At 38.9% G+C, this 20879-nt stretch overlaps 1 protein-coding gene and 1 pseudogene across 1 annotated transcript; one reads left to right on the top strand and one right to left on the bottom strand.

Annotated features, from left to right (window-relative positions):
* The first annotated feature begins 12754 nt into the window (after nucleotides 1-12754).
* Nucleotides 12755-18306, top strand: LOC115736159 (omega-6 fatty acid desaturase, chloroplastic). The gene is made up of 10 exons (XM_030667694.2): nucleotides 12755-13069; nucleotides 13318-13372; nucleotides 14706-14944; nucleotides 15318-15461; nucleotides 15609-15760; nucleotides 16228-16350; nucleotides 16518-16695; nucleotides 17079-17197; nucleotides 17580-17694; nucleotides 18011-18306. Exons 1-10 carry the CDS (start codon nucleotides 13031-13033, stop codon nucleotides 18170-18172), a joined length of 1326 nt encoding a protein of 441 aa, XP_030523554.1. The 5' UTR covers nucleotides 12755-13030; the 3' UTR covers nucleotides 18173-18306.
* Nucleotides 18307-19306: 1000 nt separating this feature from the next.
* LOC115736169 lies at nucleotides 19307-20420 on the bottom strand (annotated as a pseudogene).
* Between the last annotated feature and the right edge of the window lie 459 nt (nucleotides 20421-20879).

Genomic DNA, 20879 nt, shown 5'->3' with positions numbered 1-20879 from the left:
CGTGGAAGCAAAGTCCAAATTCAAGAAGTATCCACTTAGGCTGCGTTTGATCGTCCGGATAAAACTCAGGATATGATATGTTTTATCCTATCCTGTGTTTAGTAGTTGTCCAGGACAGGATAAAAGGAGATATAGAGGGGATATAGGGGGGATAAAACTATCCTAAGGGAGGGGTGAGATAGAACCGGATAGGATTTCTCTTATCCATCGCTCAAGCCATCCCCTCTCTACAACGATCTATCCACCTCTCTGCCATGCCCAGCCGCCTTACCGGCAGTGGGCCGCCACTCCGGCGGCACTGAAAATACTTGAGAAAGAAAGGTGGTAGTCCCACAAAGACGATGATGGGCCGACGGAGCTACTTTCCTTGGGCGAGCTCTGAACCACTGGAATGAGTGACAAGAAGTTGCTTTCTATGTCCCGACGACGTCAATGCCCTGATCCATGTAGTCCCACACCGACGACGACGAGCTGCTTCTACACCTTCTGCCTCAAGATCGAGGAAGCCTAGCAATCCTCAAATTGAGACAGAAGCCTGTCAATTCCCTTGGCGATCTCATCCCTTTCAGCAACAAAGTTAGCTCCTTGTTCCTCGCTTTGTTTCATCTCGTCTGCATTATTTGACACAACTTTCGTTTTCCTGGATCATGTTGCTCACTCAACGGGACATTTACACACTTTTTCGTTTGGGGGGTCAATACTTTGTCTGACCATGATAATCATTTCTTGGCCTTTAAGGGTCCATTTACTTCTTTTTCCTGGGCATAAACTGCTTATTTTGAACTTCTTGCGGTTGATCGGGATCTTGCTGGTCGACAATCTCTCTTGCTCGGCAATAATAGAGTACATTGGTTTGTGCCCCCAAAGCTTCTTGTGAAGATCGGTTTCTTCTTCACCATTAACATGTAGGATCACAATTCATTTGTTGGGAAAAAGACTGGCGTCTGTATGTGTTAAATAATGCACAGGATTGGAATACTGTAACTCCAGTAAGATAAAATTTTAAAAAAAAATTTCAATCTACAATGTACAAGAATGGAACTATTAGAATTTAGTTCAACGACTAAATTCTATACTACGCCACAACAACGCTTGATTAATTCTTTGTTCTTCCATGAATTCACACTGCAGTGAGGACCTGCAAAAGAGAGTGGGCATAGCCACGGGCACATGCATCCTGATCCAGAACAAGTCGAAGAAGAAAAGGGACCGCTGTGAGGCCTTCTTCAGCTTCTGCTTCAGGGACCAGGCCACATCGCGGTCCAAGGCCCTTACCTAACCTACGAGGACACGTGCCTGGTCGTGATCTGGCGGGTCCAGTGGCGGTTTCCGAAGTGTAACACGAATTCCGACCCGATGAGCGGCCAGAGATCCGCTGCGTTGACTCTAGAGAAAAGCCTCCAAACGATACAAGTCAAGAATCATTATACTGATATCCAGCTTCTACCAAATAATGGATGGTATAGAATATAAAGATATCCGACTTTAAATGCACATTTCACCAAACGGGAGATAGAATATAATCAAATCCCTAGATTTCTTGTCCTATCCCATCCTATTCTATCCCGAGTAAAAATTCGGATAACCTAACGTAGCCTTAGGAGAGAAAAGAAAATGGAAAGTTAGTCACTTAGGCCTTGCATGACAACAATTCTGATCCAAAAAAATGATTCTGATCAAAATTAATTTTTTGTGATTCTGATCCCCGGACGAGTTTTAAAGAATCAAAATGCGTTTGGCAACCGCATAGAATTTATATTTCTCTTCCAAATTTTTTTCATTTATGTCAAATAATTACATATTGTCACTACAAAATCAACCTATATAGCATCACTAATAAAATGAATACATATCATGCATAATTCGTAATTAGTCTATTTATTTTGTGGAGTATAAATATATATCTAAAATTCATAAGAAAGAACATAAGCTCACTAGGCAATTTGCACTTGAATTTTTGCCATGAATTTGCACTGAAATACTTCTGCATTTGACCAAACCCATACCCTATCCGAATAGTATTACTTAAAATACTTCTATGTTTAACAAATCATGGCATATTAATTTCTTATAATTTGTCAAGAATGCAATACAAATCTAGAGAATTTTTTTCATTTTTTTAATTTTTATAAAATATATATTTTTATTAAATTATTCTATTATTATCAAAAAATTATTATTTTTATTACTAAAAAATTATTTGTTTATTTTTTAAAAATTATTTTTAATTTATTTTTATTTTCCTTTTTCTCTGGCTATCGGTAGCGATCGGCGGCGGGTGGAACAAAGTTAGAGCCTTCTCACTTTATTCGTCTTGTTTTTTAAAAGTGATTTTGGAACCGAGAATCAATTTATTTTATTCTTATTTTTTCTTCAAAAGTGTTCTCGGGAGCAAAATCATAAATTTTAGGATCAGAATTATGTATGTTACCAAACGAGTTTCTCATTCCTTTTTGTTCCTTGGAACAAAATTAGAGAACCATAATCGCTGCAATGTAAGCTCTTGCTGGCGAAAGAGGGGAGAGAAAGGATTGATTGGGGGTGCCAGGCCCGAATGCCGTAGGGTCTCCAAGCCACACGCTCAATTCTCGATGGAAACTTTTAAGAAAAATTTTCTCTCTTTTCTTGGGAAAATCTTAAAAATTTATTTAACAAAAAATCATTTGGTTAAGTTGAATGCATTTGATTTTGACAAAAAAATGGAGAAAATTATCAAACAAGCTGTAAACATATTGCAATTTGGTCAATTCAGTCACAGACTTTTTTTTGGCCAATTAAGTGCTAAACCTTTTGCAATTGTATCAATTCGATCTATTTCACCGGTCAGAGTTGACGTGGGAAATTTTTCATAATATTTTAATATTTCTCAATTTTTTAATAATTTTCTTGTCTCCTTTTTTCTTTTCTTTTTTCTTTTATTATTTGGGTTGGCAGCCTTGCTAGGCAATGGCGAGCCCTTTCTATGGCTGGGCGAGGCCCGAGCCCTCACTTGCGGCTAGTGAGGGATCGCAGGCCCTAGCCCGTAGCTAGCGGAGGGCCACCGGTGGCTCGCAACCTCTTGCCAGCTAAGTAGCACCGACAACGACACGTAACACGATGTGTCGCACCAACACATCATTCCTTAAGAAATAGAGAATTTCGACACATTTGGAGATGTTGTATATTAAATATATATTTTTATATATACACGATAATTTATCATGTATATATCAAAATATCGATTACAATTAGGTTTTGTTTTTTGCTGACTAGATATATTGATTTTGGGATGGCTAAACATAGACTTGATCATATATATTTTTAATAAATTTATATTTTGACTTCTAATTTATTAAAAATTCTTAAAATTGACCCTATACATGTCAAAATGGCGTGTCGTGATGCTGGATTCGCGTGTCGCCGGTGTGTCCGAAGTGCTGATCATGTGTCGATTGCATGTTGAAGAATGTCGGAGTGTAGAAGAGTGTAGGATATGACACGACACGATACGACATAACATAGAGGTTCCCGGAGAGTGTCATGTGAGTTCCTCGGACAGTATCGATGCTTCCCAGCCTCCCGCTAAAAAAAGACAAAAAAAAATAAAAAAAATATTACAATATTATTAAAATTTGTCACGCCAAAGACCGACACTCCACGTTAGCACCGACAGGCCAAATGGACTGAATTGACATAATTGTAAAAGGTGTAAAACTCAATTGGTAAATTATTTTTAGGAATGAATGGGCACAATTGCAACAGGTTTAGGACTTTTTAAATAATAAAAAAAATGCACTTGTTGTTTGAAAGTCATTTTTACTATTGGATATTAGGCCTGTTGGACAAGTCGGGCCAAGCAAGACCCATTTTCAAGTCCATTGTTGTCTAAACAAAACCGAGACAAAAACAACCATAAAAAATATTGGGTCGACGGGCTTGGTCGGACCTAGTAAAAGATGTTGTCACAACCTTCCCGAGTGTCCATTGGGCTTAGTCAGGCCGACCCCACGACACCATCAGGCTCATAAACCGGTCTAATGACAGAGATAAATTGAAGGGGCAAATCAACATCGAAGCAAGTATCATATCATCTAACTACATGTTCCATGAACATGGATCGGCTTCAATAGAAGGTTGAAATATATTTCGCAACTCAATTCAACTTTTATATTGTGCTTGGGACACTAGAGAAATGAGGGGATGGAAAATAGCAAAAGAATAGTAGATTTCCGGTCCATCACTATGCGACAAATTTCAAAGGTCTGAATTTTCCATCCGAATTTTCATTCCTCCCTCCATGCTCTCTAAGTTTCCAAAGGGAGCATTAGTTCCACGATGCATCATCAAGTAGGAGTGAGCGCTAGGTTCGGTTCACCTTGAGAACAGACCGAGCCAGCTTGGATTGGTCGGTTCTAGGGAGAACCACTTTGAAACTGATCAACCCTAGTATAAGGTGAAGAAAATTGTCTAGTTAGTGAAGAACCTGAGCCATGTGATCCAATTACAATGGGACCGTATCAGAAACGTGGAAGATCCATTGTCTTTTGAAACTTTTTCCCTGCCTGACATCCATGTTTGAATCCACTAGACCTACCAAATCAATGAATTATGACAATTTGACTTTAGTATGCACTTGCGAGAATATGGTATGGACAAAATATTTTTTTCATGGATTAGAAAATGGAGCACGTCAGAGTGAATTCCTCATATTTTATCATCTCAATGGATCATATAAGTCTTTTGCAATGACTTTGCATGAGTAGCTTTTGGAAACTGAGGATATCTCCCCAGGATTCTGCTAAAACCCGGCCTGTTTGGTATATAGGAAAGAAGTAGGGGTGTCAGTGGTTCGGTTCGGTTCGGTTTTTTAGAAAACCGAACTGAACCGAACCATTAAGAAATTTGCTCAAGCTGAACCAAAACTTGTTCTGAACTGAACCAAACTGAACTGAAAAACTCAGTTCGGTTCGGTTTTCAGTTCGAGTTTCTGATTTTTATTTTTATATTTTTCCCTTTTTCTTCTTTTCTTTTCTTTTCTTTTGTTTGTGATCTCTACTGCTTTTGTGCGTTGGTTCGATTTCTCCAAGAAAAAAATGCTAATGATGGTTAAGATGAAAGCCAGCCTTCCCTTCTCAGCGACCACGAGCCCAACCTCAACGCTTCGTTCTGCCATTGCCACTGGAGTCGCAGCGCCACATTTCTCCAGCTTGGCCGTCTCCTCCGCCCGGTGCCTCACTTCCAGATCTGTCGCCAAGGGATTGGATTTGGTCGGAACTCATCCATGGCTGAAGCTGGTCTCTTCTTCCACTACTCAACAGAATATCCATGGATTGAAAGAGCCTGGTTTTGCCGAATCGTGTGGAAGATGAGAAAGCGGCGAGAGAAATCGTCCACTGCTCCAATGAGAGAGAGGGGAGAGAGAAACTATCCATTGCTCTGATGAGAGAGAGCACGAAGATGAAAAGGGGGAGAGAGAAGAAGAGGAAAGAAGCCGTCCACTGCGCTGATGAGAGAGAAGAAGAAAAGGAGAGGCGGGGGGGGAAGGGGAAGTACGCAAAAAAGGGGAGAGAGATCGCAAAGATAGAGGGAGAGAGAGATTAAAGCAGAAAAAGTAGGAGAGAGAAAGAGAGCACAAAGACAGGAAGAGAGAGAATAAAGTAGAAAAAGGGGAGAGAGAGTGCACAGTGAGAGAGGAGAGAGAGCACGCACAAAGGAAAGGAAAGAGAAACTGTGATCTGAATTGAATTGGTCTGAACCAAATTGACTTGTGAAACTATCCAATTTTTTTTACTATTAACCGAACCGAAACTGAACTGAACTGGAAATGTGTGAAATTTCGGTTCGGTTTAGTTCAGTTTAGGTTTTGGTTCAATTTTCAGTTTAGTTTTGACACCCCTAGAAAGAAGTAATGGGAAGAGGAATCGAAATGAATGATGAGGAATCGCAATAAAGATTTAACTCTAAAAAATTGCTGTGCAGAAAGAAATATGAATACATGTATTTATTGAGTTTCATGTTCAAATTGCTACATCTAATATGAAATTAATTAAGCATGCTTACCATATTAAATTTTTTTTCCATACAAAAGTTACAAAAAATGCAAGGAAAATCTCAAATAAAGGCATGAAATGGGACCGTCCTCTCAAAAAAATCTCCCAAAATGGACATTATCACAAATAAAAACCTCAAGTGCCCATTTTTTTTTCACGTCTAGGGGCATTCTTGTCCACGTCTAGGGGCATTCTCGTCCAAGTACATTTCTTTTTCATGATTTTTCTTTTGCTTTCCTTCTTTGTTTCAACGTTTTCATTTTCCTTTTCTTTCTTTTCCTTTCTTCATCGTAACAATTTTTTTTTTCTCATTAAACAATAAAGTATTCTTGCAAGTTGAAAGCTACATGTACCTAACTAAAACGTGCAAAGCCATTTTCTTAAGTTCACACTTATTCCACGTTTCCACCTCCACCACTAGTTATACATAACGGAAGAAAGTTAGCCAACGTGGAAAATCAATAGTATTACTTCTACATTGACTGAGAGAGAGTTTATCTAGGACGGTTTTCGAAATTGTAAGGGCAACCATATATGTAAGTCGGCACAAAGTTTTTCAATCAATAGAAAGACATGCAACATCGCGCGATAATTCCCAATGTCATGTTTCTTTTGTGAAGATCCAAAACTTGTACCCTATTACAGATTTATCCCGAATAGATCTACCATCAGTTAGCATTTCGTTTCATGTTCCATTATTTGCATACGTGTCAACACACGTGAATTTATCACGTCGAACTAGGGACAACTGCCAACCGCTTTTAAATGCTTAGCTATTAGATGACGTAGTTGTACGATATTTAATTATTCTATCAGATTCGTCTGGTATTCGTCTATCAAGTTTGTCGACACGTGAACATTTTAACAGGGTATTGGGTGGAACTCTACCATATAATAGATTTGGGTCCGGATATCGATTAAATCTTCCTTAACATATAAAACAATATACAGTTAATTTATTATGTGTATCAGTTCGTGATTTTTACGGGAATAATCGAAGGGCGAGAGTCTTTCCAAGGAGTCGCGACGGTTTCCGTTCCACCTTTTCTTCCCCGAAAGTGGGTTGTTGACTTTGGCAAGTGCATATAGTGACATGGCCAAACAAAGACAATGTGTTGGGTGCTTAGTCACTGTACTAAGGACGGAAAGAGCGACAGGACGAGGGAATCAACCGACGCACTCCGCAAACGTTGGCGTCGCTGGTTCCTGACTCGCAAGTCCCGAACGATTCAAAGGGTTATGATTATGTGTGGGATTCATTCGAAACGTGCACAACGTGAATGCCCTCATTTCATAATCAGCTGACAAACTTGAACGAGGATGCCCCAGAAATCTTTCTTCCTAATGAGTTTGCATCGACACCCGCCTTAAATTCGACTAGATGCGAAGAATGCCCTCTCCGACGTGGGTCTCGCATTGCACTAGCACGCCGCATATGAAGGGAATATAGGCCCTGTTGGACGTATGATATGGTTGATAGAAGCGGTCGGCATTTTAGAATTTGCAAGGAAGGCTTTGATATGGGTCTCAATTTTTTTCTTAATAAGTGATTGCTTAGATCAACAGGTATGTGAAAAGATCTTGTTATAGGTATAATTGTGTTAGGGATGCACTCGACCGCCTATTATTCTGAGGTGGTGGGCCGGATAAAGTGCAACCGTGTCTAAGGATCTGATCAAGTATCTCTATTTATCACAACAATAAAAGTCAAATTTCCGAATTGAGCATTTCCTTATCAAATTGGTGTCTTCTCTGTGAAACCCCTGGATTAACATAATCGAGGCGCCTTTTGATGTAACGACATCGTTTAGTAAAGAGCTCTAATGTTAAGCGTGCTCAAATGAGAACATTATCAATATTAGTGACCTCATAGGAAAGTGCTTGTCCATATGCTAAAGAGACAAAATCGTGAGGCTTGGTATAGGATGTGCTAAAGCGAATAATACCTCGAATGAGTTAATCCAAGAGTATCAAAATATGAAATCAAAGCGGAACCCCTATAGTAGGTGTGTGGTTCAAGAACGAACCACGAAGAAATTGGTTGGCATGTAATGAACTAATTTGACAAGGGTGAAGAGCGTTACGTTAGAGGACCCGAACGAGGAGCGGCTTCAACAGGCTTTTAGAATGGGAAAGGAGGTAGGAATGGATCGAATGACGCATAGAACAAGGAGAGAGTGTTCATTTCATATGTATGTGAAATTACAAACTAACTTAGATGTGCCTTTTGACGTAATGTGAATACTTAACGTTAGATGCGGGACCGTGTGAAAGCACTCTAAGAAGACCGGCCTTCTGGAAAAGTACTTACTTGTACACCAAGCATTATTAGAATGTGTGACCTCAAAACAAAATGGCTAATACCACGAATAATATCTCGGATGAGTTAATTCAAGAGCGTCTCATTGTCAATCCAATGATCTGTCTAAGGATGACCTTGTCTTTTAATGGAGCTCAAGTCAATTTGGGCATGAGCTCCTCCTCCTGTTTAATGGCGGGGCTGGTAATCCCACTGTTGCTGAGCAGGTGGGGGCCCTACTAGAGGGAAGAGTGGTGGAGCGGCCGCTGACGGTGATGTTGAGAACGCAGGAAGGACAAAGATGGAGAAGGAGAGTAGAGCTGACAAATCTTGCTGTATTCGTGTCATTTCGTGTTATGACAAAAAAATGTTTTGAATGTGGCTACAAAACGGTTTCATTAAAAATGGATGAGAACTTGTCATTTCGTATTACTATCAAATTAAAATGCATCGCGTTTTGTCGAGGTTGGGATTCCACCGATAAATTTGTGGCGGACTTGGGTTTTCCTATCAAAATATTCGCCTATGGTAGGGAAAATTGCGCAAAAAATCCTAAATCTTGTATACTAAACACTTCAATTGGTTCAATTAGGTCCCAAACCATCTTGAAAAAAATGCAATCAGCAATCAAGTTGATGAACAATACCTCCAATAGCCTACGTCACTCAAAAAAATGTTTGCATGGCATCTTAAATTGCACTTTTGAATATTATTTTAGGACTTAATTGTATTTTTAAATAGATGGTTGATGACTTAATTAAACCAATTACAAGGTTTAGGAGTTGGTTAAATCAAATTGAAAGTTTAACTCAATTTCATTTCGTGCATAGGGTTGAAGGAATCATGGTGTAATTTTCCAGCATATGGTGTCTAGTACTTAAATGGCAGTCAAACATTGGCCCTGTTTGATTCAGTATTTGGCCAAGGGAATTTGAGAAAATACAAATACCTTTGGGTTAAAAGTCTTTTTCAAAATGCAAGTAGTGTTTAGTAAAGTGTATTTTAAAAACACATTTGGAAAACAACTTTGACGTAAATATTGTTTGATGAAAAATGAACTTTGCAAAGTATTTTTACTTCTTGAAAAAAAAGTGGTGGTAGCGGGTGGTGGCTAGTGGCGAGGGGCGGCTGGCGAGCGGGCGACGGTAGGGGGCCTGACGAGCGAGTAGCAGCGGCAGGTGGTGGTTTGCCGTGGCGGGCGGCGGCAGTGAGAGGTGGCGGCCGGTGGCGGGCGATGGTTGAGCAACGTACGATGGGCGACGATGGTGGTGGCGGTGGCCGGGCAACGAATGGCAACCGGTGGCAGAGGGCGGGCGGGTGGGAGCAAGCGCATGTGACAAAGTTAAAATAAAAAAAATTAGTTGCATTTAACAAAAGTCCTTTAGCCCAAAGTACCTCTAGAGGTACTTTGGGCTAAAGGTCTTTGAAAAGCATTTGAGATGCAATTGCATTTCCCTAAAGTGAGCCAAAAAATGAACCAAACACCATTTGCATTTGGCCAAGAGACTTTAGAGCCCCAATGCTCATTTCCAATGCTGAACCAAATGGAGCCATTGTGGCATAGAATCAACTGCAATAAACAACCCCTTCTTTCTTGTGGACTTGGTTCTCTATTCACATGAACTAGTCCCATGTAGAAAAATTCATGAAGTCCTATAATTTGGATAAAAGGATATCAAAAGTGTTAAAGTTTGTGTATGACACTCACTTTGATGCTAATTTTTTTTGAATTACTTAAGTGTCATTTTTTTTTTGAAAAGCGATTACTTGGCAACTCCGGTGAATTTTACTAGAAATCTTATGTGACACTTTTTTTTATTAACAACCTAATCTAATGTGGCTCTTCAGAAGATCCCAGTCAACAATAAGAAAAAAACTAAAAGTTAATCAAATATAAGAAATTTTAAAATAAGCTAAAAATAAAATAAAAGAAAGCTAAAAAAAGGTTGGACTTGCGGGCGAGAGCCCTCGCCGCCGCCGAGCCTCGACCAATGGCCACCACCCTCTGCCGACCATCCCGTACCCTTGCCGGCGATGGTGGGGTGGCGGCGGTGAGTGCTTGCATAGTCCTCGCCGCTGCCAAGGCCTTTCCTTTTTTTTTTTCTTTCTTTTTACTTTTCAAAAATAAGCTAAAAATAAAATAAAAGAAAGGAAAAAAGGATTGGACTTGCAAGCGAGAGCCCTTGCCGCTGCCGAGCCCTAGCCAATGGCCGCCGGCCCCCGCCGACCATCTCGTACCCTTGTCGGCGATGGTGGGATGGTGGCGACGGCGAGGGCTTGCATAGCCCTTGCTGCAACCAAACCCTTTCTTTTTTTCTTTTTAATATTTTTTTAGTTTTTTAGCTTATTTTTAGCATTTATTTAAAATTTTAAAAAAATCTTAGCTTTTTTTTTTTAAATCAGTCCACGTGGACTGGATTCCACGTGAACCGATTTAAAAGAAAAAAAACTTGCCACATGGACTGACTTTTTAAAAAAATTCGCCACGTAATGCTAAAAAAATTAATAAATGCCGCGTAATTAGTTTGGTCTGAATCTCTCGCTGTTGGCATTTAAACGATCGTTTTTTCTTCAATTTGATACTTAAGTGAACCGGCGAAAATTTTTGGTACTAAAATGAGCGCCGTACACAAACTTTGACACTTTTGATGTCCTCTTACCTTTGATTTGTTACTACATTCCTCAGTAGTCCAATTGAACACATTCTATGGTCGTCTGAAAGTCATCGTTGTCATTCCAAATTGGAATTAAAATTTGTATTTTGCAGTACTTTTGCACTTGTTCCGCTTTAATTGTTTAATGAATGTATGTCATACAAGCAAAATGTATACAAAGCATCCCACTGTAGACTTTTTCTTTTTATCACTATTACGAGTAAGTTAAGGATTAAGACGAATAATTTTGGTAGTTATTAGGCCAACAAACAAGTCTACATTCTAATTACAAAACATTTGTTTGCGTAAAAATTGATGCGGTGAAGTCTAAAGAGCTATTTGGACAAGACAACATTTATTTCCATTTTTTATATGACTAAATCCATCCAATTTTAAGTAGAAAGGCAAAATTATCCTTTGACATTCAATTCACCTTAAAGTTGTGGGCACCAAAGTTATGCTCTTTTTCTCTTTTTTAATCATTCTATTTGCATATGGAATTTAGTTGTCAAAGTTAAGAATTTTTTTCCACTGTTCATTTTGTAGAATTTACTTCTGCACATTTTAGCTTTGTCTAAGAGAGAAATTTTCAAGAAAAATAATCTTTTGCACGTTGTCGACCAAATTTATGAATAAAATGTCAAGTAAAATTAAAAAAAATTTGAACATAAACAAATTTTTAACACGATGCAGTATTTATAAACTTTTAATTTTGTTGCACCTATCAACACCAAGCACTTTTTCATCAATTGTCTTTTACATACACATAAACGGGATGGCCAGATGCAATTTAAAACGAAGCCCTCATCGAAAATTTGCCAACATAAAACCACAATAAAATTCCCCCAAGGCGAAAATTTAAAAGACGAAATCTATTAAATCAAGACTTTGTAAAAAACAAAGATCAATTTAAAATGATATGTAAATTTCATCAATTTTGGATTGATTATAACTCACATCATTCCTGGAGTTTTTGTGACAAAAAAATAAAAATTCAAGGTGCCTCAATGTGCATCAATTTTTTACGTCACTATTTTCAGTGTTGGATATTCTTATAGTTTCTTAAACATGTGAGAGTTTCTCATTGTTGGCAGAAAAATATCACCAATTCTTTCATATAGAAAATGAGAAGGCTTGATAAATTTTTTCAGGGCGCAATTAAATGACAAATCCATCATAGCAAGGAGTAGTTGAGGACAAAAAAGGCAATCGGGAAAATTTCATCAATTGATGCTTCAGTATTTTAGAAATGCTGAGAGCCCAACGTTGGTCCATCTACTCCGAGCTTTCAGCTAATGCTAGCATTTTGGCTAATGGGATCCTAAGGATCCTAAAAATATTTGCCAAACACCTCATATTTTTTTTAAAATCCTATGGAAAAGCTGAACCAAATGCATTCAATGGGTAAGTTAAAAAAAAAAAAAACTTACAATGACAGTAAAGATGAAAAAAAGCGAATGTTTATATACTATAAAACAGTAAGGTTAAATTTGATAGGAATCATATTAGGAAAAAAAAAATGTAAGTTGATAGGGTGATTTTGCCTTCTTAGGGAAAATGAGATGGATTTCGTCCCATAGAGGTGGAAATGGATCCATTTTAGACAAATTAGTCACATTAAACTATTAAAGCAACAGCAAAAAACGTGGCATAGTCTATTTTTATTTTTCCCAAAATTACTGTTTTGCGAAAGGCGAAGGAAGAAAAAGGGAAATAAAATTAGGAGGAATCAAAAGGCTGAGGATACCTGCGAAACGCCGTCCACACTTTTGATGCCGACCAGGGACGAAGAAGACGAAGTTTGGGAAGGCAACTTCCCACGTATAAAAAACTGGCAAGAGACCCCATTTGAGAATCCTCTCCTTGGGGTTCCACCGTCTCATCCCATGTATTGCACCCCCATTTGTAATAACTAGAGAGATAAGAGAGAGAGGGTGTCTATCTTTTCGATGGTTGAGGTTGTGTAGGTGTCTGTGTCTGTGTCTGTGTAGACTCTGCGTTTGGGGTTCCTCTGGAGCTGCGAAATCTCTCTGCATTTCTGCTTCTTCATGGCTTGCAGGCTTGCAGATTCTGTGTTCCTCCTCAAGGTGTGTCCTCTCTCTGTCTCTGTCTCTGTCTCTCGGTGGGGCCTTCAAGATTGATTCTTTTTTCAAATGCGAGAATTCGTTCTGGATATTGTGATTCTTGGTTCCATGGTTCAATTTGAACTTTGGTTGTCTAGTTTCAATGTAACATGTCACTGAGAATTTACTGCAAAAGACTCTCTCTCTCTCTCTCTCTCTCTCTCTCTCTCCGTTGACAAGTTTGTATTTCTTCGCATGGATTTGGTTTTCAGGGACCCCATCAAACTTTGATTCGGAGCCGAAGAATTGCTACCCAGTGTTCACCTGGTATTTAATTTTCTATCGTGCATTTTCACCTGGAGTTTAATTTTTGATAATCTCATGTGTGAATAGAGTAACTTAATACTTTTTTCTCAAAACCTCCTCCATTGGTTGTGCCCCCGTGGTGGTAAACTCCGTTAGTGGCCAAAGTGGCGGTAAATTCTGCTCTGTTAAGTTTAGAATTTGGTTGTGATGGCTGCAGTTGATAATTCAGTTCATACGTGAAACTGGTTCTTGTCTCTTTACTTTTAGGAAAGTGATTTGCTTTTTAGCTCAGTGGTGGGATTTAGGATCCTAATTATGAAGATGCATTGCACTCAAAGCTACCATTTTTTACTTCTAAGAGAATGCATTTTATGCCATATATGTACATTGCATTTTGTTGCAAAGAACTTGGATTGCCAGTCACTGCCTCTACTCTTCTGGTAAAATTCTGAAATTAACCCTTTTGGCAATTGATGACCATCATTTGGATTGACCATGGCATGCAGATTATCTTGAGTTCAGAAAAACTTTTATGTCTTCTGTTGGATATATATCAAGATAATGGTCTTACCTTATGCAATGCTGGTTAGAGACTTAAAGGATTGCAGTTTTGGTAAAATATGACGGTAAATGTTGACAATGCACTTTATTACTGTTGTATGGTCGCTGGGCAATAGCTTGGAGTTGCCTCCCACACCCACACCCACACCCACACCCACACCCATGCACCGACATGGCTGCGAACTCCCAGTCCACCTGCCCACCCACTTTTATCAAAGTGATAATTTACTTAAATAAGTAGTTCAGATATAAGCCTTGTTCAGTATGCTGTTGTTTCTTTTCATCAAACTAATGATGTGGCTGAAGGATAGGTCCAGTTAAGTGCTAGAATCATGAAATATAACTTCAAATTGGAAAATCTGATCCCTCCTAGTTGACTGAATTTATTATGTCTCTCAGCTGAAACTGGATCTTAATCAGCTTTGCTCACTTGAATGTATTTTAAATAAGACCACGTCAACCTAAACTCAGGTATGAGCAACAAAGTCTATGTGAATACGACCAGCTCGTACATCCGGTAATTCGGTTGGTTTAAAGCATAGACATCATCATATAGTAAGCTTTACCACAGAGAAAGTGACAGATTCATATAGGCTAGAATTTATTCGAGTCAAGCATCATTTTGATACTGGTATTTTAGGAATTGGGATGAAATTGACCAAATTACTGGGTTTTATTTTGAACTTACACTTTAAATGGCACGAAACAAATTGCATGGGCAATTGGTACTATACTGCTTTTAATGGTTTCTCTGGTTTTGGTGGGTTTCTCGTAATGCTCTGTTGGAGGACAGGCTTATATTATCTGAAATGGGAAAATCAACTCCAGAAGGGAATCAAACATAAAGGACATTCATCCTCCCCTAGAAATATTCATATTGTAAGGCCTGTGGCAGTTCCTGTTGCACCGATTTCAGAAGACAGTGCTGAGTACCGGAAACAATTAGCCAATAGTTATGGCTTCAGGCAAATTGGAGAACCTCTTCCTGAAAATGTTACCCTCAAGGATGTTATCGATTCACTTCCCAGAAAGGTATCCACTTTACTGGCTGCGGAATGTGCATTACCTTATCCATGAAGTGTTCCCATCTTGTCATTTTCCTTGCCAAGATTGTTTATTTAGATTATTGTTTCATGAGAATGTTGTTTTTATAAAGAGTGAAAAAAAATCCCAATGATTTTCCTACTTTGAATATTATGCTCCTATAGTTTGGGAACAGAAATAAATGAAACAGTTGTCTCTTTTAATACTACTACTTAAACTTTTCACCTATGTGATAATATATCTGCTGCATCTTGGTAATATGTAGGGCTATTTGGTCACAAGAAACTTTCTCATGTAGCTGAGAAACTTACACCTTGTTAGCAAGTTTTCTAACAATTATTGCCCCCAAATTTCATCGAAGGTTTTTGAGATTGATGATGTGAAAGCCTGGACTTCAGTTTTCATATCTGTTACTTCCTATGCATTGGGGTTGTTCATGATTTCAAAAGCCCCATGGTACCTACTCCCTTTGGCGTGGGCATGGACAGGAACTGCTGTTACCGGGGTAAGCTTTGTTTGTTGTTTTTATCCTTTGGTCACAAATTACCTTGCTGGTTCCTCATATGGGTCATCTTTTTCATCCATACATATAGTAGATTAACTTCCTAGACAGCTCTGTTTATCCCTTCTTGTTTTCCCTCCCATTTTTAAGTTCTTTGTTATAGGGCATGATTGTGCTCACAAGTCGTTTGCGAAGAACAAATTAGTGGAAGATATAGTGGGAACGCTGGCATTTCTACCATTGATATATCCTTACGAGCCATGGAGGTTTAAGCACGACCGACATCATGCAAAAACTAACATGTCTGTAAGACATTCTCTTTAGATTTTTGCATTTGATAATCCATTTTGAATACCTTTTCATATGAAATAAAGGAGTAGATGGTCCTTCAACAACAAGCAGAACGCTCTTCTGACATTATATTCTTCCTTGTTTTTTAACAACTAGTCCATTTTAGGGCTATATACTCTGTGCACAATCTACATATTTAAAGACCCTTGTTTACACTTCGGATATAGTAAGGAAATGTACATGAAGACCCTTGTTTGCACTTTGCACATGTGTCGTATGCTATTTCCTTGTCCTCTTTCATATCTATGATGTTATGTTTTGGACACCAGCTCCTTGTTTTTCTCTCTTATTTTTTGTTTTTGTGAGAAAATTCCCCTTGGCTTGCTTGCATGGTTGTGGCTGTCTGGTTAATCCCTTCTTTAACTGCCTTATGCAATCATCATGATGTTTTTCTTCCCTTTTTTCTGTAAATTACTAGGTTGTACGAAGATACAGCTTGGCATCCTGTTTGGAAAGAGGAGTTTGACTCTTCTCCTCTTCTGCGCAAGGCAATTATATATGGATATGGCCCAATTCGTCCTTGGATGTCTATAGCTCATTGGTATGTATGGAACTATAAACATGTATTATTTGAATTTAGATGCCTGTTTCCTCGCTCTCCACGCCTTCGAATTCAGAATGTCAAATTGATGATGGTTTATTATAGTTTTTATTTGTTTCCTTTTCATGTAAATGCATTTATCTTAATCTGACTAAATGCCCTACTAGGTTGATGTGGCACTTCGACTTGAACAAGTTCAGACCAAATGAAGTCAAAAGGGTGAAGATCAGTTTGGCTTGCATTTTTGCTTTTATGGGGATTGGGTGGCCAATGATCATTTACAAGGCTGGCATTTTGGGGTGGATTAAGTTCTGGTTGATGCCATGGTTGGGCTATCACTTTTGGGTAATGATCTTTTTCGTCTACATCAACATATGCTTCGTTGCCCTTCTTTACTGAAGACACCGATAATTCGTTGACTGGTAGTGCCCACAGTCATACTCATAATAAGAAAACCTCCAAAAGAATCTAGTGGTTTCTCGTCTTTTGTAGCTATGATCATTCAGGCTATTTGGTCAGAAGTTGCTCATAGTCAGTCATTATTGCCAAGTGCAGCTGAGGACAGTGAATACCTAAATCTTAGCATTTGGATTGTCTGAAAATCACAAGTTGTGTAATTAAGAGCTTTCACTTCAAGCTTCTTTGCTCTATTAATTTAGTTGCCCTGGCTGTTCAAGTTAAGCCGTCCACAATTGCTGAATGAGGAGCAATCTGTTTCTTGTTTTCAGATGAGTACTTTCACAATGGTTCATCACACGGCCCCTCATATTCCTTTCAAATCTTCCAATGAGTGGAATGCTGCTCAAGCCCAGCTGAACGGAACCGTCCACTGCGATTATCCTAAGTGGTAATAAATCTATTTTTTCCCCTCAAGTTTATTCATTACTAGCTCTCTCTTGCTAGAATCTCATATATAAAAGACCTAGGAATGACATGATGGTGGCGGCTATTGGTCTTGAACCTTTTAACTTTACACATTTGGCATTGCTTCTGGGCACTGCCATGCAAGAATGTGTGTCAAGAAACTTTTGCATTTTTGAAAGTGAAAGAAGATGAAATCTATTATTATGTTGTTGGTGTTATAGGAGAACTAGCTATCTTAGCTGACTGCATGGTTCGGAAGAAGGTTTTGTCACTTGTTTTGTCTTAAAGTTTATCTGACAGACCTTTGGGTGCAAGGATTAGTAGAATGATCAAAAAGAAAACTGAGATGCTCTTCTCTTGTGCAGGATTGAAATTTTATGCCATCACATAAATGTCCACATACCGCATCATATATCACCGAGGATTCCGAGTTACAACTTGAGTGCGGCTCACAAGTCTCTACAGGAAAACTGGGGAAAGGTGAGCTGGTTTTCATCAAGTATGTTATTCCGGCATTCAAAGGGCCAGCTAGATTAGGATGATTCGAAATAAGTTCCGTTTATTTTTCTCTTGTCTTGAGTAACAGATGCTTGAAGTGGAAGGGAGTAATTTAAAGTGGAAACTGAATTTGGCAAACTTGAGATGGTTCCTTGATTTTAGCGTTGGCTGCTCCAAATATTTGTAATTGCATAGTGATCTCACAATTGCATATTTGGCTGGTTACCAGTCCTTTCCCTGTTGTCCAAAAGTGCCTATTTGCTAGTTTGCTCATTTTAATTTTACATGTCATCCACAGTACTTAAATGAAGCCACATGGAATTGGAGACTCATGAAGACGATCATGACGATGTGCCATGTGTATGATGAAAAGCACAACTATGCCGCATTTGACCAACTGGCACCCGAGGATTCCAAGCCTATTACGCTCCTGAAAAAAATGATGCCTGATTATGCTTGAGAAGATATTTCCATCGGACTCTGGTGATCTTCAGCTCCTTCTCACTTGTGGTCGTCTCTTCTGGAATTAACCCGACAATAGGTTACTGTTTTATTGAAATGATTTTGCCCTTGTTGATTAGACGCTCATCCCGACAATAGGTTACTATTTTTGGAAGTTCAAATTTTTGTGTTGTCTCTAGCGTGTTTCAGCATTATGACACACCATACATTTTGTTAGAGCACAATACCAAATTCGTGTCGTTTGAGTGACAAGCGATCGATGCCGTTTTGATAGTTGCTCAAAAGATGCACTTAATCACTCTTAATTCTGGTCATGCTATTATGAGAGTACTTGATAACTATTAGATAAAGCTTGTTGTTTAAACATTATTTGACAATATCAGATAGTTTGTATTTCTTGAGAATCTTTTGCTCATGGGTTTGAATGGAAGATGGCAATACAACGCTTTAGTTAGGATTAGATCCCACATATTTGACAATTTCTTACTCATGGGTTGAAGGTTGTTTTTATTTTATTTTATTTTATATATAAAGATGGTATTAGTAATTTCTCACATTTTCTTAGGTATGGCAAGCGGCATGAGAGCATCGTTGCCTTTCCTTTTCTCTTCTTTTGCAGCCTAAAATAAAACAATTTAATGTGCCAGAAAAAGAATGATCAATTTCTCCTCCTTTTGAGACATTTCCACCAAATTAAATTGCATCTTATGATCAAATGTGGGTAGGAAACTAATCATCAAACTAAGAATGAAAAACTTATTGCATATCAAGCTGTGTAGATTGATGCTTATAGGATGAGCTCTTACATAATTCTTATAACCGACACAATGTATGACTGAAAAAAATGGGACATGTTGACATTGGCAAGAGAAATAATTACCGTGGTAAGAGGACTCAGCCTCACTTCGGTCTAAGATTTTCCTGAAGCAGATACGGTAGGTACGACCCGAGAGCAGAAAACTGTCATCTAAGTTCTGAACCCCAATTCAGGTTCAACAAAAGGGAAAAATTTAGAGTTCACATGCCTAACCGATAGCTTATTTTACACTGTATTATGTATATCTTACAAGAACCAAAAAATTACCCCCATAGAATAAGAAGAAGAAGAAGAAGAAGAAGAAGAAGAAGAAGAAGAAGAAGAAGAAGAAAGAATCATATAATTCCCTGTGGCACAAAAAAACGTGTCATTGCCCTCGCAGGTTCGGGCAACATCAGGCTTTCGCGGCTAAAGCCTGACTATCTCATCAGCTTCTTGAAACGTAACATCCCAGGGATTCGGGTTCATGAATCTAGCCGACGATTCGTCACCATAGATCGCGGAGATACCTCCCGCTCATTTGCAGATTCTTCACCATGCTCTCCGCTTTCGAACTATCGAGAGATCCCTGTAACAACAAGCATTGCAATTTTGCTTAGTTGTGATCAAATAGGAAAAGGAAAAGGAAACGAGCACCAAAAGCAAAAGAAACATGTGGTTGCGGGCAAAAGGTTAAATGGCCCTTCATGGTCCAAAAGATAAGTGACACAAAAAATCAAACAAGGTGAAAACGTTGCTTGCGACAGACACAATGGTATTAATTAGAAAAGTGTCAGCAGAGGTAGTTGCGGGCCGCTATTGGAAATGCTCAACCACTGGAGAGTTGTAGACGGCAAGAGACCACGCAGCCGAAGAGCCGGCCATTGATTGAGAATAAGCGGCCATTTATGATGCTGGGAGCTTACTTGCTTTTTGTCTTATTAGGGTTCAGGAGGGAACATAAGTAAAAGCATTGACCGGTTCTTGCACAATAGTGTGCAGTGTCCTGTGGACATCCCTGGGCTTGCCTTCGGCATCACCGCAAACATAAAAAGATAAGCTCCCTGAGAAAGCATGTTCCAGATATCCGATGCCTAAAGACAGGGAAAAGAATCATTAGTAACTAGAGAGCAATAATTACCCACCTGAAAAAAACCGAAGCATGCTGATGCGAACAGTTGTAGTAGGTAGAGTAGAAGAATACCTTCTCCATCATTTCATGTTGAACATAGTCTTTCGTAGGTCCCTCACGTGAGAAGGCCACAACCAGCTCAGAAAGTGCCACCAGATTCAACAAAGTTTTGTTCAGTCCCTCTTCATGAATCATACATGAATTACGAGTAATCTCCACTTGGAGTTGATTTTGTCCTATATATCTGCGACGTAGGTGTACAAAATCTTCTGGGAGGGAGGAGAAGCGGTCGCCTGTACTTGCCTCTCCTCCCTTCATGGCTGCTTTTTGTTTGATTTCTGATTTTCTTGGACTTGTAGGTTAATATTATTCGATTTACGATCTTTCTGACAAGACCCTTTGTATCAAATATGACAGCCAAGGTGGACTCATTAGATTGATCGTCGATGAAGTTTTGATCAAGCTGAATGAAAGAGAGAAAAATCTACCCAATCATTTAGTTGGAATTCGTGATCGTGTTGAAGAAGTCTGTGTGCCAGTTAGATGAAGGTTATCCTGATGTACGATATCTAGTAATTCACGGTTTGGGAGGCATCGGTAAGATGACTCTTGCGAAGGTTGTCTTTAACCAAATTTCTAGTCGGTATGATGGATGCAGCTTTCTTTCCAGTGTTCGAAAAGCTTTGGAGGCTGGCTTCAATTGCTAAAGCAATTATTGTCAGAAATTCTCAACTTCAAAGCAGTGAAGATTTCTGACTGTGATGCAGGGATTTGCCA

The sequence above is a fragment of the Rhodamnia argentea genome, chromosome 4 (assembly GCF_020921035.1).
Source record: "Rhodamnia argentea isolate NSW1041297 chromosome 4, ASM2092103v1, whole genome shotgun sequence".
NCBI lineage: Eukaryota > Viridiplantae > Streptophyta > Magnoliopsida > Myrtales > Myrtaceae > Rhodamnia > Rhodamnia argentea.
The sequence above is the reverse complement of the archived record's forward strand: the minus strand, read 5'-3'. Positions and strand labels throughout refer to the sequence as shown.

Bases quoted from the DNA above. Each gene is read 5' to 3' on its own strand.
- LOC115736159 (XM_030667694.2), top strand. From the start codon at position 13,031: ATGGCTTGCAGGCTTGCAGATTCTGTGTTCCTCCTCAAG. The intron at 13,070-13,317 runs GTGTGTCCTCTC...TTTGGTTTTCAG, and splicing joins ATTCTGTGTTCCTCCTCAAG to GGACCCCATCAAACTTTGAT. The intron at 16,351-16,517 runs GTATGTATGGAA...ATGCCCTACTAG, and splicing joins TGGATGTCTATAGCTCATTG to GTTGATGTGGCACTTCGACT.